Source organism: Musa acuminata, chromosome BXJ1-11 (assembly GCF_036884655.1).
Source record: "Musa acuminata AAA Group cultivar baxijiao chromosome BXJ1-11, Cavendish_Baxijiao_AAA, whole genome shotgun sequence".
Lineage (NCBI taxonomy): Eukaryota > Viridiplantae > Streptophyta > Magnoliopsida > Zingiberales > Musaceae > Musa > Musa acuminata.
The window spans coordinates 26,303,306-26,322,388 of record NC_088337.1 but is presented as its reverse complement, the minus strand read 5'-3'; the positions used below and the strand labels follow the sequence as shown (position 1 = coordinate 26,322,388).

The 19,083-nt window shown below is 30.7% G+C and overlaps 1 protein-coding gene across 1 annotated transcript; it reads right to left on the bottom strand.

The window, feature by feature from the left end:
* Nucleotides 1-2,349: 2,349 nt before the first annotated feature.
* LOC103971638 (UTP:RNA uridylyltransferase 1) lies at nt 2,350-10,589 on the bottom strand. Its single transcript, XM_009385702.3, has 6 exons — nt 9,523-10,589; nt 8,065-8,436; nt 6,115-6,338; nt 5,949-6,012; nt 3,989-4,185; nt 2,350-2,972 (listed from the first exon to the last, which is right to left on the bottom strand). Exons 1-6 carry the CDS (start codon nt 10,462-10,464, stop codon nt 2,750-2,752), a joined length of 2,022 nt encoding a protein of 673 aa, XP_009383977.2. The 5' UTR covers nt 10,465-10,589; the 3' UTR covers nt 2,350-2,749.
* Nucleotides 10,590-19,083: the final 8,494 nt, after the last annotated feature.

Here is a 19,083-nt window from a genome sequence, read left to right as displayed (position 1 = left end):
AGTATTTTTATTTTTGACTAACTTTAATATTTACTAAATATTTTAACTATAAAATTGATATTTGATCTAGCATAGGCTTGAGCATATATAAAAAGTATTATTATGACAAAATCATTCAATTCACTCAAAGGCATGACTTTCAATTGTCCATATATAAAAAATATTTTTATTTATATAAATTTTTTTAAAATTATTTTAAAAATATTTGTTTCAATTATAATTTTATACTTTTATCATTTGTTGAATAAAATTATTTACTAAATCTTTTTAAGAGCCAATCAATATACTCTTTTTATGACGAAATTTTTAGGATCTATTCCTGAATATCTAAATGTTAATAACATAAAATATCTTATTTATATCAATCATCTTAAACTTCTTATTGAAGAATTTTTTAGTTTAGTACAATAAACAAAGATCACTACTAATAAATAAAATATTATTTATATATAAGATCAATATAATAAATTTATTGATTGATCAATAGTATTTTTCTTAAATATGAAGGATGTAATAATATCAAAAAATTTTATATACCATTGTATAGAAGTTTGTTTAAGATGGATTTTTTAAATTTATATATTAAATTTTATATTTCTTTTTTTTATTAATCGTATAGGTTAAACTATATAAATATAGATCCCCATTCAGAAAACTTATTTTCACATTCATGTTACTCAAAATCATAATGAGCTAGTATTGTTATGATAATTTTTAATGAGATCATTTAAAAAAATAAAAAAATATTATAATTGATGTATTCTTTATAAGTAAAATTTTTGATCATATGTTTAGTTGTTATATCGTTCGATATTTCACTCTGAGTCATGTTTATGTAAAAAACTCTTTTATAATTATTGAATAATTTAATGAGTTCTCAAATACTATTTTGGTTCATTAATTTTAACTTTTCTTTTATTGCATCGTATCACTTTTCAAAATCATTACGTTCCTAAAAATAATAAGGGATCCCTTAGATTTTATATCATAATCTGTTTCTTATATATATATCATATAATTAACAAAAATGATATGTCTCCTTTTCTCTTGAGAGTTTATCAATATTAGTAGTGATATCAATATCACGTGTGAGTTTATCAATATTATTTTATTATTTATCCTCATCAATTCATTCGGTAATTTGAGGAACAACAATCTCTCAAATATAAACTAATAAAAGAGTATCAACTTATATCTCATTTATATCAAAATTAATCTTTTGAGATTTTTTACTTCAATTGATTTTATCATTGTTTTAGAAATTTTACATTACTAGATTTAATTATCCTCGTAATATGATTAAAATAATAAAATCTTTACCCCTTTGAATTTTTTTAGATAATTAATAAAATATTTAAAATAATCCTTAAACCTAATTTTTTTTATGTGATTTAAATATTTTTATCTTGTAATATAATCTCAAATATGAAAATATCTCAAGTTAAGTTTATTACTGGTCCACAACTCAAAAGGATTTTGAGTTGATATAATTGACTTATAAAGAACCTTACTCAATATATACATAATTATCCTTAAGTTTTCTCTCATTTTGATTCTAATATAAAAGAATAACCTATCAAGCTCCCATAATAATATGATTTTACTTTTCAACAATTTTATTCTACTATCGCACATATGATAAATCATATTAAGCATAAATATCTTATTATTATAGGAATCTAACAAAAGAATCAAAATTATATTCAGACTCATCATATTTATCAAAAAAAAATTTATCACCCGTTAGATTTAATAATTTTAACATTTCTATCTAATTATTTCTTGACTTCATTTATCTATACCTAAAGGTATCAATAACCTAAGACTTTATATGAATTAGATATATATAGTCATATTTCAATTGATTATCTACAAAGATTATAAAATCTCTCTCTACTAAAATATGAAATATGAAGGGACCCACAAATATAAGTATATATAATCTCAAAAAATTCATGAAACTACATTTCATTCTAATATTTGATTATAAGATTATTACAAATTTAATATTTAAATTAATTTTATATAGGCCATTATACATAATATAAAAGTTAAGTTTTATTGAATCATAAATATATTGAATTTATAACCACTAAAAGGAAAATAATATCTTAACAATTTTAAATAGTGAACTTAAAATTTATTAAATAAATAATCTCTATATATTCTAAAATTGTAAGAACATAACATATATCCTTAAAATTTATTAAGTGAATCATCTCTTGCACGATAAATATCAACTAGTATTGTTTTCACGATAAACATTTTATACTCTTTTAAATTTTATATTAAAATAAATTTCTATTATTGATAACCTAAGTTGAAGTATCAAAATCAACCCACCAAATATTAATATAAAATTTCTATGCCGTTTGATTTGAAACATATAGGTCAGAGTTATACATTTCTTTTTCAAGATAGAGATGGGAGTTACATAGAGATGGTTAACAATTCAAGATAGAGATGGGAGTTACATAGAACTTTTTCTAATAAAAATATCCTGAATGACTCGAACCACGCATGATCTGCCATCCGGTTTCTATCAAATCAGCATTTACTACGCGACTTCTTAAACCTTGTGCACCAGCACCCTATATGTTGTTGCAATGGGCAGCAAATAATTTACAACAATGTGAAGAATACCTCAAGTCTATGCACAACGGAGCCAAGAAGAGAAAACTGCTCCTACTAACCGAAGTTAAATAAACTGTGGGAGCCTAAAGGAACATTTTGTCAGACTCCAATGAATTCAACTGGGGGGTGATACCGCTGCATATGGCTGGAAAAGGGTGACGCAGGGGTTTGCGTCGTATTGCAATATATCCGCAGCTCGTTCGAACTCCTCCCTCAAGATTTTGATGCTGAACTTGTCAACCACACGACCGAGGTCGTGCGAGATATCGAATGGGTCCTCTATGCATATTAAATGTCGATCGTTCCCAATCCGTCTTGTCCAATCCTTTGCTTGCTTACTGCAAGTCAACCATTTGTTGTTAGAGAGAAGAAACAAAGCTAACTACTACATTAGAGCATTCTTTGAAGCACCACCAACTGCTTTCTAGAAAAGTCATAATTGATATTCTAACCAGCAATTTTCTAAAATGTAATAAAATGAGAATTGAATAGGTAAGTTGCAGAAATAAGATTTCAGAAGAAGCCAAAACAGAGATCTATTTGCTTATGGATTTAGCACATGGTATACACAGAAACAATTATCTGAAGTATCAATGATAAAGTTTGTACTTCTTAACTCAGTTACAGGTGCCAAACTATATTGATTAATAAATATCCCAGCAGAAGCACCAAAGATTCATGCAAATTTCTTAGCTTCATGTCACTGTTATCCAAAACAATCATCAAATCTTGTCTCATTTGACTATTTGTTAAGGCCAAACAATTGGAGAAAGGTTGAGTGGAGGAAAATAGTGAGCCAAAAAAAAAGGGAAATGGATAAGTAAGAACTTGTATTCTTACCCAAATAACTAAAGCCAATAAGATGTATAAAATTTTCTGACAAATAAAATTCTTTGCTAATTGTTAACATAAAAGTGCTGAAATCTACTCAATCTTTTCAGAATATCGAGTGGGAACTTTTGTATATGGCTAAGATATGACAATATTATTTTTTCCGCTTTCTGGTTATTGCATTCACATAATATAGATTATTTTCAGATATCCATAAAAGAAGCAATCTGCCTCTGGTGTGAGTCTTGGGGTACTGGTCGTGATATATGGATCAACTTTTGGACAGCCAAAAAACCATCTTTGCATGCACCTAAAAGTGGATATTGTCATGTACACAACTTAATAAAATTATGCACAGAAAAATGTAAGTTGGAATATCAGATCTAGCTTAAAAAAAACAAGAATTAGCTGCATAATTTGAAGATCACTGTATGATGGCAAAAGTGCAATGCATTCATGTTAGATACTACATGTCATGCTTGCATTAAACTACTAATTTACTCTTAAAGTGATAAGACATTACCTAATTATGCTTCCTGTGCGAATAGATATAACATCATTTGTGTAGTCATGATGATATGCCCAGTAATGGAAGAATGCCCATAGCAGCCGTGCAATACTTTCCTTATTCCTCACACCAAAAGCGCGTAGCCTTTCCACTTGATCAAAGTAAGTGCACTTAGTATTATCTATGGTAACAGTGTAAGTTGTATCCATTGCCTGTCAAATAGAGAAATAAGTTGCAAAGATATCACACTTAATATATCCTTGGAACATATTTAACAAGATTGCAATGGAACTAAATATTGCTATATTGTTCAGTTTTTGCATCATTTGATAGATCAGCAAGCAGACAATCTCATGATTTTGATAAGGCAATCAAGCTTCAAAATTTTTTATCTGAGACAAGTTTCAACACTTTGTTGGATTGGTATGATACAAGTATAGCAGGCAGTATAGGCATACCATCCGACACCACCGAAAAAATAAATAATAAAAATATGAATATCAACTAGTACAAAAATATGGTACGACATTAATCCCTTTTTTTTAATTTTGATGGCAATACTTCAGATTCCAAAAATGCATAATCATATCAATGATTGGATAACTAATTTTCAAGATGTTGATTGGTCATTGACTTGTCAAGAAAAGTTGCCTTTTTGTCCAATGAGTATTTGTCTCCCTCTATCTATTAAAATTGTATATTCACATGGAGATGTATATCTACATATATGTGTGTGTGTGGAGAGAGAAAGAGACCTTGGGTTGGGTTTTGAACAAATTAGCCAAATCTGTTAGGATTATAAACCTTAACACAGCTCCAACTTCAGCTGGGCATGCATTAACACTAACCTAAATCCCAATCCAGTATTTTACATATAACTCACCTTGTTTATTTTATTATGTACGACTAGAGTAATTCTATCCAACATAGCACCCTCACCGAAATAACCAACCCAAAGTACACCAAACCTGAAGTTGGTTGGATAAGGCTTCAAAGAAATTCCAAGCTTAGGCATCCAACTTCAGGTTTGGAAAAGTGTAACCAGTGTTGCGAAGTGTAAGTGCCCCTTGTGTTAAGGTTGGCCCAATCTGCCCAATCCGTTTAGAGTCACTGGACTACATTAAACAGATTTAATAACAAACAAAATTATCAAATGATAGGTCCAACTGATTTTTTTCATCGCACAGAAGGTAAGTTCACAAGATAATATATATTCCACTGACATATCACACCTCAAATTTCTTGAAGTTTCTATATTAGATTCTTTTGGACTCTTAGACACCTAACACCAATATAGCTTGCTCCAACACAAGCTGAATGACCAAAACCAGAAACTTAGCCTCTTGATATGAAATACTAGAAGTAATAGACCAGTCATATTAGTATCCTAACATTTTTCAGTTAAAATTTTAAGAAATTTTATGCCCAACTAAGTCATGCTGCAAGCTATATATGGTTTTAGCCTCATCAATTACCCATTTTCTTGCTAAGGTTAACAGCTTTAAATTGTCTGCTACCTCGGAGCATAACTCAACAAAATTTCAATTGTTAGCTATTACAACAGCCGGATTTGGCAAAGTTGCCACTTAAATAACCTTTCAGAATATCTGAAAAGTATTAATAATGGAGGTGGCTAACAGGATACACAATAACATATATTCACATAGATTCTCATTGTCAGCCGATAAACTGACTGGTGGCATATTAGAAAATTAAAAGAAGATATTGCATCCAAGTTGGACAAAAAGTAGGGCAATTTCATTTTTGTATCTATGTAGATATTAGAAAATTCATCTTAAAACACTGAATAAAGATCATGTACAGCTTAGCCTTCTGAGTCAAAAACTAATCATAAGTGCACTTTTCATGGATATATATAATGACTTGAATTATCACATAGCAAATATAAATCTTAAAAAACAATTGTTCATTATAGATCATACAATCCCATGGAGAAAACCAAGAGCCTACATACCTGTAAACATGGAAGAATTGCAGGTTTGCGAAGTTGTAGAAAGTGAATGCACATTAGCACATAGCTGGAAAGAAATCAAAATTCATAATCAACATCAGTATTAGGTCACTGCATGCCCAAAAACGAAAAAGGATTTCAAACATGTATGAGTGGTAATGAAACTCACGCATAACTAGAAAGTGTCCCTTGATATGTTTCATTGACACGGCGTGACCTGGCCCAGTGTTTCACGAGGAAAGCCAATTGTTGTAATCTTTTATCTATTTGTGCATAATCCTTCAGGAGCTTTGTGTTAACAACTGCTAAAAGATTATTCACACATATGTCACAAGAAAGTCCGGTAACTGGATCAATCAACTTCAGTATAGGGACCCTAGCATGAGTTAGTGCCTGCAACATTAAAAAACTTAACAAATCAACTTGAAATGCTCCAAATAATATAGAACAAACATTGTTTCATCATAGTTAGCACTAGGCCATGATCATATGTAAATTGTCTTCTTTTGTTTTTATTAACATCTTATTCTGACTCTTTAAAAAATGAGCTGATGGAGCCAAATACTTACCAGAGGAAAATGTTCCAAAAGAATAAAAAGAGCACACAGCATGAATAAAAATCAGCTATAAGAGAAAACATTATATTCTGTTCAACCTACGATGTTTCAATGTAGCAAATATTTAAACTGCTAATAAAAGTGATAAAAATTATGAAGAACAACAGGTTGTCATTACGTCATAATCCCATCATAAGAAAGAGAATAAGGCATCATTCTTTTTTGCAACTTTCTTGTGGCATCCTGTCACATTCTTTATGTAATACTCAAGATATCTTCCAAGACTAAAATTGTCAATTACTAGTAGATGTATTGACTAAAAAGTCAAAAGCCAGATCAGACCAAGCTCAAACCTGAGTCTATGCATAAGGTTAACCAAGCTATTAAATAGAACCAAACCAGCACTCTGACCAGGAACTGGACATATCCAGTCCAATAGATTATTTAAATTATGAAACCTACTCTTTCTCTTTGATCTAGAGGTTTCTTCCATGCAACACCTTGACTTGCTGCTAACACCAACTAAATTTGCAGTTGTGTTTGGACATGGAGACAGAAGCTGAAGGAGACAAAAAATAATCCAATTGTGTTTTGCACTTTTTTTCTCAAGGGTGGGTGACGCTAGCAACGACAGGTGCCATGTCATGCCAGCACATGCTAGCTAATGGTCAAAACTGAGATGCAGGCGACACTTTAATTCTAGAATCCATGGAATATTAAAATGTTTCTTATACTTTATCGCTTCTCTTTTACAGGCTTTCATATTGCACACTTCTTAGAAAAGAGTGCAAAAGAGAAATCCCTCAAATATATCTAAAGGTTTGAAGGAAAACTAAATGATACTCTATGTTTAGATGAACAAGGCCATCTTTTTTCAATGGACCCAGGGATAAGAGAAGAGAATAGGTGGTAGTTGTGATGGCTATGTCTATGAAAGCTAATTATTCAATAGAATATAACTGAATATGATTACACAATTAAGGGGCACATATCATTCACAAGGATAATGCTTTCTTAAGGATCCCAACACCCAGTTCACATGCTTTTACTAGGTAGCCGTAAAGCTCAGTAGTTCTTAGAGAGAGAATAAGCTCAAATTCTGCCATGCGATCTCTAAAATTGCAATGCAATGGCCATCATGTATGCAGTCTTGCAAAAGTATGCATCCTCAATGACAAATCACTTGGCTGGGTAACCCGTAACAGAAATGTCAACCTATAAGAGAAGTAGAAAATCTTCTCAAATCATTACACATGGGAATCAAGAAAAGTAAATAAAACATCAACTTTGCAATGCAAGACATGCACCTACACGAGACAGTTTTTCAGTGGAAAATATGCCATTTCATCAACCATTTATAAGAATTTAGGACGGATAGACATTTCAGTACAGAAAGTAGAAGCCAAATGTGACCCTCGCACTCAACCAAACAAAAGGGGAAAAACACAAAACTTAAAGATATAGCTTACTGATGTGAGCATAACTTGCACATTAAACAATTAGCCATCTGAATGCAATTCAGAGCAATTTGGAAATTTTATAAGAGAATTCATGCAGATTACCTGGACATTTTGCAGGTTACCAGACCGTAAAAGATCTGCTAACTTTAGCAAAATATCAGATTTGCTCAAGTCATGATCATCAATCGCTAGACAGACATCAATGTCACTCTTCAAGACTCCAAAAGAGTTAGCACATGATCCATAAAGGTGAAGCTTAGCATTTGGCCATTCTTTATTCACCAAATTCTGCAGTGATATTAAAAATTGCATCTGCTTGGCTTTTTCTTCTTCTGCAGGTACTAATGACTCAAAAATTGAAAGAAAACTGGAATTCAATGCCTCCATGTCATGGCGGCATCGGATTGCCCTTCTCTGAATCCTCATTCGTTGAGTTGATACATGATGCCCTCTAAAATGATCTGACCTAGAGTCCTGAACAAAAAAATTGCAAAATGTCATCGAGGTACTCAAAATACAGTAAGAAACAAAAAATAATTATTTTGTGTTAATTACTCACATAGGTCTAAAGGAAAAAAAACAAACCTCAGACCTACATATAGGGGTTTCAAAACCTTGGCTTTTCCAATAAGAATTTAGGAGGTGGAACATCACCAGTTTATCCAATAGTAGTTCCAGAAAAAAGCACTTAATTGTAAGTTTATTTCATTTCGAAAACACATAAAGGGATCTATGTTACATTAGCATCTTATCTCCCTTAAACCTAAAATTTTATGTAAAACATAAGAGATAAAGCAATGACAGGAGAAAAAAAGTTCGAAGGAAGATTTAGGAACAAAATATGAAAAAGAATGGTAATGCAAATATGTTTCCATCACAAGTAGATCTAGGGAGGTCTAATTACCAGAGTATGTCAGGGAACTGCTTAAAGCCAATGCCAACTAAAAAATTTACTCAATGCTTATTGATTAGATCAGCTAAGATATCCAGTAGGTGGACCACTAATTTGGTAATTCACTCTTAATAAACTTCAATGGGATTGAGTCCTTAGGTATATACAACCATCCCTTATAATATTTTTCTAGTGGTAGTGGAAAAAAAAGACACAGAAATTACAAGAGTAAAAAACTAAAATATTGTCTCTGTTGAGACAACCAGATTGGTTAGTGCGTTATTATATAAAATGATAGGTCTCAGGTTCGAATCTATGTATAAACATCATGCGTATCATTTAATGTAATAGAAATGTATTCTAATTAAAAAAACAAAAATATTGGGAACTGGAAATAAAGTCAAATTACAAATAATTTTATTCATGATCACATTATATTTAGGTTAAAAACTATATGATGATTATCCTTTGCACTGATGGCTTCTTTGAAATATATCCAGGCAACATATGAGTAAAAGGACCTGAATAAATTCCACATATAGTAATTTAACACCTGTGATTAACTGCTTCCGGTTTGAAATTATGATTTACCTTAGACAAAGTGCTCTTACACGTATAATAAATTGACAGACAAAGTTAACTGCTTCTAATTTAGAAGTATGATTTACCTTAGACCCCGAACTGCTTATATGTGTCATGACATTGTTGACTTCACGATCAACCTTCAACGTTGTAGAATTCATCTTTGATTCCCATAATTTATCCTCGTCACCTGAACCTTTGCTTTTGGTGTAAAAAGAAACGTGTGTACCCTGGTTTCTGATCTCCAGCTTGTGCATTCTATCTCCATTTTCTTCTTTGATAGCCTGACGCTCTGCGTCCTGATTAGATTCGTCGGTGTGGAACTGATGGCTCCTATGAATAGACCCAATGGATCTGTCAACCCGCGGCTTCCACTGAATCTCTCCGCCATCACTACTCCGACTCGTTGATTTCTTGCCATTCTGCAACTTCTGAAATCCTGGTGGGGGTCTCAAAGAACTCCGATCTTCTCTGCCCCGAGAGCTCGAAATATTCCTTCTTGGCGCCGTCTGATCCACGAGATTCCTATCATTGGGCGGGTGACCAAGAATTCCAACAAGATCGCTACTTGGAGGGGAGGCAGCAAGAGGATGGACGACGCCAGCGGAAACCCCTAATCTCTGTTGGTCAAGAGGAAAGAAGGGTTGATTACCTGGACCACGGGAGGAGCTGGCGGCATCACCGCCACCGAGAGGAAAGAATCCCGGCGGCGGAAACAGGGCCGGCGGCAGGCCTTGAGGCAAGGACAATGGAGGGGAGTGGAAGAGGAGGGGCGCCGAGAAGTGGCCAGGCGGCGGCGGAGTGGGGCGAGGGTCGCAGTCGATGGGCCCGACGGCAGCGACGGCGGGGTCGAACCATTGGTGGGGAAAGGAAGAGGAGGAGTGGGAGGCGGAGGGTCGGGAGGGTTGCGGGGGGTTTTGGAGGAGTTGGAGGAGGAAGGCGCCGTCCAGGGAGGGCGAAGAGTTGGAATTAACTCGACGGCCGGTGGTGGTATCCAAGGGGGAGGCAGCACCGCCACTGTCGGCCATCCGCTTTCGGCGCCCGCGGCGGAAGCGTTGGGGAGATCGGAGCTGGCGAAGACGATGCGACGGAAGTGTTTGCCTTCTGCTTTGCTCTCCCGTGTTCTCTCTCCACTGTGACGACCCAATTGGTTGAAGGGACCAACCGATGAATATATATATATATATATATATATATATATATATATATATATATATATATATATATATAAAATACTCTTTTGACGTTTTTTTGCCTTTGAAGAACTCTTCTTTTACAAATTTTAAATTTTTTTGTCCTTCCACTTGTTTTCCTATTTGGCTCCAAATGTATTTTTAAATAAAGTTCCAGAATTTTTTTTCTATTTTATATTTTTAAAACATAATTTAAATTTATTTTTATATTTATATACTTAATATTTCCTTTTTTATAAATTTTTAAAATTATTTTTAAATATTTTAGTTTTATTATTTATTTTATCTTATTTAATCAAATCCCTAACATTTGGTTTTCAGGTGAAGAGCGGTTAGAGGTAAAATAATTATTTAAAAAAACCCTATGAGAAATTTTTAAATTTGGGATGTTCTAAAAAAAACCCAAAGTTAGAGGATTTTTTTTTAAAAAATATTTAATATTTTCCTATTTTATAATTTTTACCATAACTTTAATTTTATTTTTTAATTTATATACTTAATATTTCCTAATTATACTTTTTAAATATTTTGGTTTATTATTAATTTGATTTTATTTAACTGGTTCTTAACTTATAACCACTCTAAAGATAATAAGGAGGGAAATAATAAAAAAAAGGTAATATTAAGGTTTTGAAATTTATGAACTATTTGTGAGACAAAAAAAAAATAGCATGTTTTGGTAATCTCTCATAAATATATATACTCAGCTTAATTAACACGAACCTTATTTATTTGCCACTTTTCCATCCTGTATCCCTTATCAATTTAATCTCACACAGGTCTTCAGATATTTATTTATCTTTATAAATATTTGTTACTAGTATTAGATTTTAATTTTTCATCTCAAATCTTAATCTTCATCAAGTATGTCATGTCATCATCATGTATAACCTTACAAAGGACTATGAAGCGTTCCCAAAATGCGTCGACTCTTAATAAGTTTTATACATTGTTTTCATCATAAAATTTTTAAAAATAATTGAGTCGCAAAAAATTATTTTTTAATTTTTTTAATGTGATGTCATGCCATTACTTTATACACATTCTATTGAGGGGAAAAAAAAGGGGAAGGTGATTTTTAAAAATTTTATTGTGGTATGGGGGCATTAAGATTTCATTAAATGTATATATATATATTTATTTATTACATATTAAAATCAGATTAATGGACTGAGTGGGAGATGCATACGAAGGCACTGAGAAGTTAGAAACTCATATCACAAACTCACAAAATTTGGGGACATGTTGCATTGGAAATAAATTAATATACCATTTTTCTTAAAGGTAAGCATTAAAGTATTGTTTTCTAATTACATTAATTTGAAGTTGCCAAGAAGATTATATGAGGCACCCTCACAATTTCGAGTTTAAATATATATAATTTTTTGAACCTATTTTGATTGTCTACTCAAACGTTGAATCAGATATGCGAAACCTCAAAATCGTTAATCTATGAGGATGTAATTCTCAATTAAAGAAGACTTAATAGTATCGAGTTATAAGTCATATAAATTTTTTGATGCTTAAGTTAGTTATAAGTTACGAAAAATAAGATAATTAAAAAAAACTTAATTTAAACATAAATTTATTATATCAACCAATTATCATATTTATGTCAAGAAAAAATTACCATTGCGATTTATGTTTTCCCTCTTTTATGTAAAATAAATATACATACAAACTCATTAAATATCAACCTATGGTAATATTGTATGTAATTAAGTAGACCACCAAACAAGTGGTAAAAATATGGAAGTAAATCAATCACAAATGTAAAATAATAAGTACTTATAAACCCTGCAATATTATGAGAGATTAAAGTCAGATAAAAGTCTTTCACTAATAAAATCAATAGATTACTAATAGGTCATTCTAAATCATCAATAGTTACAAATTATTAACTACTTTGAGGTTACAAAATAATGATGTATTCACTGTTTAGGTAGATCTCAACAATAAACCGAGAAAAAGTTTACGTGTTGTGAATAGAAATGGTAGAAAATAAAACAACAGTAGGAGACTTATTAAAGATCGACATGTATCCCGCAAACCCTAACCCCCTAAACTTATTAAAGATAATAAATATATCACAATGTAAACCACCAATCGATTAATTACAATAAATATTTTTTGAATTTGGTTTTGTTATTAGTCTAATGCGTCGACGAAGTCTCAATGTCATTCACTCAGGGAAAAGAAAGAGACCTTGACATTATTTTAATATACAATATTTTTTTATCACATTCTTTTGAATAAAAACAAATGGAATTTATCATCAACAACGTATAGATACATTCATTTGTTTACGAAAATGATGATATTATTTTATTAAAATAATATATATTTATATAAGTTTTGAAAAAAAAAAATTCAATCAGACACTCAAAAGCATGATTATCCATGATTAATTCTCAAATTATTATTGATCAAGGATTAGAATAGATAAGGAATACAAAATTATTATTTTATATAATTTTTTATTATGAACTTCTACTCTTATAAGATTAAACTTCTATTAAAAATATCAATCTCGGACCAATACAAAACATAATTTTTTATTATGTTTTATGAGAAAATATACTAATTGATTAGAAATATGAATATGAGAAACACATGGTTAACATCTATCAATTTAATCTCTAAATAGGTAGAAGCTAATGATAATATATTTCATTCATGAGTCGAACACTTAGTATATAGATAGGTGGCATTGATATTATTACAAGAGTTGATTGAGAGGTGATGCCAAGTTTGTGTAGCAAATTAGTATCTCAATTAAGTTATACAAAGGTGGTGGCAATAACCCAGTATTCAGTTTCAGTCATAGATCTTATAACTTTGTTCTATTTTTTAAAACTCTTACCGATCATATTTGCTCCAAAGAAAATAATATAAACTAACGTAGATGTTCTATCATCGATATTGTAAAGGCATGAAGATGAAGTGATTAATATTTACAAAGAAGTCCATGATTGAGAGTCCTTTTAAGATATCGTATGACATGTTTTAGTATTGACCAATGTGTAGTGGAGAATCGATACATAAATGAAATGTTAAAATATGTGAAAAATAAATATTGTATGTTGGAGTGTCATTAATTAGGAACTCGTAGCTTGGGAGCCCGATCCTCACTAATTAAGTAATATAATTAAAGAAAGAAGACTTTTATCTAGAATCACTTTTGAATGCTCACGACCCACGTTAGTGAGTTACTTCGTGGCTAACGCGATGAGTTATTGAGTTGCTTGTTCGGTTATAACTTAAGGACCATATAGAATGAAGTAAAGATATTCCCTTTTTTACCTACTTCAATTCTTATATAGTATGGTAATAAGGCAAAAGTGAGAATTGTGAGCGCGGAGTTATCTATGTCTATAATACCTAGCTCATTCTTCTTTCTCAAATCTTTTAACTACAAGAACTAAGTACTTATCGATACTATATAGAATCTGTATTAGAGCGAACATCATATGATTTGAGTAACTCAGTTGTGGAGAGTGGGGTGGTAACTTTTTTTGTCATTCTACATATTCGTCCTTAATAGTATATCTCGAATATACTTCTTTTGAGATAAAAAAAAAATGTTCAGAAGATATGAACGTTGCCTCCGCTCCTTGAAAATAACTTAAGATTTCTAAGTCTTTGATAGATAATCTATCTATCAATTGCTTATGAAATTATTTAATTTTCATGGAATTATTGATTGTGATGATAATGTCATCCATATATACAAGTAAATATATAATACATTCCTTTTGTTATTGTAGAATTGAAGAAGTGTAAGACTTGGAGTTGATGAAGCTAGTTGATATAAAAAACGAGCCAAGTTTGGTATACCAAGCTCTTGGAGCTTGCAAAAGTTCATAAATAGCTTTTTATAGTTTACAAATATTATTTATATATTACGGATAGACGAAGCCGGGGTTGTTACACAAAGACATCCTTAATCAAGATGCATTGAAAGAAAGTATTGTTAACATATAGTTGTAATACATGCTAGCCTTGAGTGATAGCCAAACTTAGGATGAGTTAAATTATCGTCAATTAATAACCGGACCGAAGATCTCTATGAAATCAATACATGATCATTGGTAAAACCCTTTGGTCATTAGACATACTTTGCATATAACAATATATTCATCTGGGTTTCACTTAATTCAAAAAATTCACCTACACCCAAAAATATTTTGTATGAGGTGAATAGTGCAAGGGTTCATATGACATTATGGAGTAAGACACTGAATTTCTCATACATGACTTTACACCAATATTAAGATTTTTTGGCTTTGGTGATGGTTGTGAATTCAGTAGACTCGTGTGGAGAAATTATAGTATCATGGAATCAAGGATTTAATATAATTTAAATATGCTATATTTAAAATGTATTATCATGTGATATCTAAGCTTGGTGATATTATTAAATTGTACTGAAGATATAAGAATTGATGAAGAGTTAATGACATATATCTAATCAAGTTGATACACTTCGATGTCACTTGGTTAAGGAGAGGATAAATATATCATTTGTGGTATCGAGGGCATTACTTCATTAAATATTATAGGGTGAGTTAATGGAAAGATAGATGAAGAGAAGGGGTAAGATGCTATTGAACTAGAGTAATAAAAGAATATAAGTCTAAAGGAGAATTGTTAGTTGATATGGCGAAAGATGTCTTTGAAGGGATTTGAGATGTCCTTATATAAACCTAATGATGATGGTTATTGTAGTGGCTCACATTGCTAAAAGACTAAGATTTTAGAATAGAAAGATAGACTCAACAAAAATAATATGATATAATACAAAGACCTTTTGAGTTAATGATCACAGTATCGAAAAGCATTATACTTAAGGGAGTACCCAATAAAGATGCTAAGCTTAGAACTTGGTATTAACTTATGTGAAGCATAGGGGCATAGCCAGAGATAACATAAATAACTAAATTTTTTAATTTTTTAAAAATTAAAGGCTTTGTTAAATAGTTATTCAAATGGTGACTGATGTTTATAAGTTAGGGTGAGCATACGGTGAATGAGGTATATAACTATTTAAAAGAATGTTAACTAAAAGATTAGTGACATAGAGGCTTAGTGAAGAAGGGTGAGATTAGTTTCAACTATATATCAATACATTCATTTAGTAGGGCCAACTAGTTTAAGGTATTTGCGATAGTAACTTAAGATGTTCTGTATCACATTATGAGAAGTAAGTTATTAGAGCTTGGTATTCACTTTCTCTATTAGAGTAAACTGTTTGAATGATAGACTAAAAGAAGTTATTAACTATCTTTTAAAAATGAGTAAAGACTATAATAACTTCGGATTTATATTTGAAGGGATATAATCATATATATTTAGTGAAGTAATCTATTAAATAATATAAAATCTGAAATTATCAAAAAAAATTATTGGGGTAAGACTCCAAATATCAGTATAAATAACTTTAAATGGTTTGGAGTATGATAAGAAAAAATATTTCAAAAGATAATATGTGACTTTTATTACTGAGGCAAGCATCATAATAAAATATAATTCTAATTAATTTAGAAGTTAGTTATTATTGACTGGAGGATGATGAATGACTAATATGATGATGCCACACATTGATTAGAACAACAACTGAAACAAAAGAGACTAGTTGAGTAATTTGTGAAGCTGACGATTACCCATAGATATTTTTATTTTGACCTGAGAATACCCTGGTGCTTAGATTCTTTATAAGAAACAAGTTAAAAAAGAATTCATGTTATTTTACTTACAAATTTGAGAAATAAAAATAAGATTATAAGGTGAACATAAAACATTATCAAATATAAAAGTATTTGTATATGAATTAAGTGTTATGGAATTAGTACGAGTGATAGGGATTTCTTTACTATCACTAATAATGATATTTTTATTGCCTATATAGTATGTAATTATCGATAATTTCTCCCTTAATATAAATTAATTATTATAAATGATATATTACTTTATTATTAACTTTTATATTTGTGTATTACAATTAAGGAAATGATTAAATTTGGTTTCCTTAATTATGTAGATAAGTTAGGAATTCTACTAATCAATTAAATTATTAATTTATTTATTTCCTAATGAGTGATTTGAATTTTTATGAAGTAAACAGTTTACATTCCATTTTTATGTGTGACTTATAAGAAATTAATATTATATTTCTTTCTTTGTGTATGAAAGTAAAATAAAAATAAATTAAAAATAAAAACTAAATTATTAGTTACATTTCGGAGAAATCTCTTCTTGTATATAAAGGAGGCTACTCCTCCCTCATTTTTCACCGAGCCTAATAATGGGAGGATTGAGGATATGATTTTTCGAAGAGATGATTATTGAGGAATGGATAGCCGAGGGCAAGTAGGATCATTTCTTTTTTAATTAGCTTTAATTTATATTTTGAAATCTTGATATTGAGATTATTATACTTTTATAATGTATAATAATGTTTTAATTTTAAATTTTCATGATTAGTAAAAAATGATAATTGATTTATAATGTTAGAATGATTATTTGATTTATACTGATCTTTTAAGCTTAAGTAAATTTTAACATTGATTTAATTATTAAAATTCTTATTTTTTGAATTAACATAATAGTTTTAATTTATTTAATTAGATATATCTATGTTTCAATAATTATGTGTAAATTTTTATAATATAATTAGTTTTAAATTTAAGAGCATGGATTTAAAATTTTAATTAATCGATTGAAGTTATTTTTTTAATAATTTTAAATATTGAAATCTAATTTGATAAGAGGAGTCTAATTAGGGTTTGACTTGAGTCAAGTTGATCTATTAGACCAGATGACTTAGCCCATGTGGTTATGTACGACCTAGCTCATATGGCCATGTATAACCTAGCACATGTGACTATATATAACCCAATAGGAGCCAGCACATGTGGCATAGTACAATCCAACCCATGTGGCTAGGCATGACCTAGCCCATGTGGCTACGTACGATTCAGTCCATGTAGTCATGTATAACCCAGCCCATATGGCAAGGTACGACCCAACCCATGTGGCTAGGTACGTTCAAATCCATATAACCCTGTATGACCTAGCCCATGTGGCCAAGCATGGGCTAGCTTATGCGACTGGGTACGATCCAGTCCATGTGATCAGATATAAACCCAACTCATGTGTCTAGGTATGATCAACTCGCGAGCCAAGCATGACCTAGTTCAATGGTAAGGCTCAGCCCAACTTATATGACCATGTATAACCTAGCACATGTGACTATATATTTGAATAGCTTAAAGGGGATTAGAGTTACTACATAGATATAAGTCCTATATGTTAGATAATAATTAGAGTGTTAGATATAGTGGACAAACATATTTTGAAAAGATGCTACAATACAATGTGAAAAATCCAGAATAAACTAATGATCTGATTTGGATGTATAGATAATAAAGATCTGATATGCTAGATGAGATCAGATACAAGAAGTGAATAAGAGAATATTTGATCTAATAGAGGAGATTAGATATAAAGGGTACAAAAATGAGGATATGATATGAGATATATAGAAGAGGTAGTTTTTTTTTTCTCTCCTGAGTCATTATCTTAATCACGAGTGTTGATGTACGATCAAGAGGTCGACCGTGGGTTTAAGACACTAGTGAGTTCGATGGTTAATAAGAAGGAGACGAGGACACCGATGAAGATATTGGGTAGTAGGCACTAGTATAAAAGGGAATGCCTGTGAAGTAAACTGAATAGCAATAGATAATCGTTGGAGAAGCAGGTATAACATTAAAAGAAGTAAATTAGATAAGCAAAGTAGAGTAGATCTGTAGAGCAAATTATACTAGGAGATCAATAGGGAGGAATTGCAACGCCATAATCCAAAAATATAAAATAGAAATAAAGAGTTGTATAACAATAATAGGGAGAACGAGGAAGAGAAAATCTTGTTGGAGCAGTAAGTCTCTAGTATTATAGAATTAAAGAATTTATTATGAAAGGGATATAATATTATTTGAGTCACTGTAAATTATATAGATTATGAGAAAAAAAAATTTAACGCAATTATACACTCCAATCATCCATTCAGATTGATCATCAAATCATAAATGGATTGATGATTAGAATATATAAGGAATATAAAATTATTGTTTCATATTTATTTTTACTATGATATTCTATCACATCTATCCTATTTTATTTTTTATTTTACATGTTTGGTATTCGATTCACAAATTTTTTTTTAATGCAAAATTACTTATAAAAAATTGACAAAATTATCACATTCAATATCCATTATACGAGGCTTGATAATCGCTAAAAATAAGACATTAGAGCTAATTTATAGAAATAATTTTGTGGAATGGTCGGATATCACTGAATGTGAGAGTCGATCAAATCATAAGACATTACAGCTAATGCCATTATGCATTGGGAAGATCATGCGAGATAATCGATTGATATATTTGGCTT

What these genes read in the sequence shown, in the direction of transcription:
- LOC103971638 (XM_009385702.3), bottom strand. Translation starts at nt 10,464, where the DNA reads ATGGCCGACAGTGGCGGTGCTGCCTCCCCCTTGGATACCACCACCGGC. An exon ending in GTAACCTGCAAAATGTCCAG is followed by an intron (nt 6,339 to 8,064) that starts GTAATCTGCATG and finishes TTAATGTTGCAG; the next exon opens with GCACTAACTCATGCTAGGGT. An exon ending in GGGACACTTTCTAGTTATGC is followed by an intron (nt 6,013 to 6,114) that starts GTGAGTTTCATT and finishes ATTTCTTTCCAG; the next exon opens with CTATGTGCTAATGTGCATTC.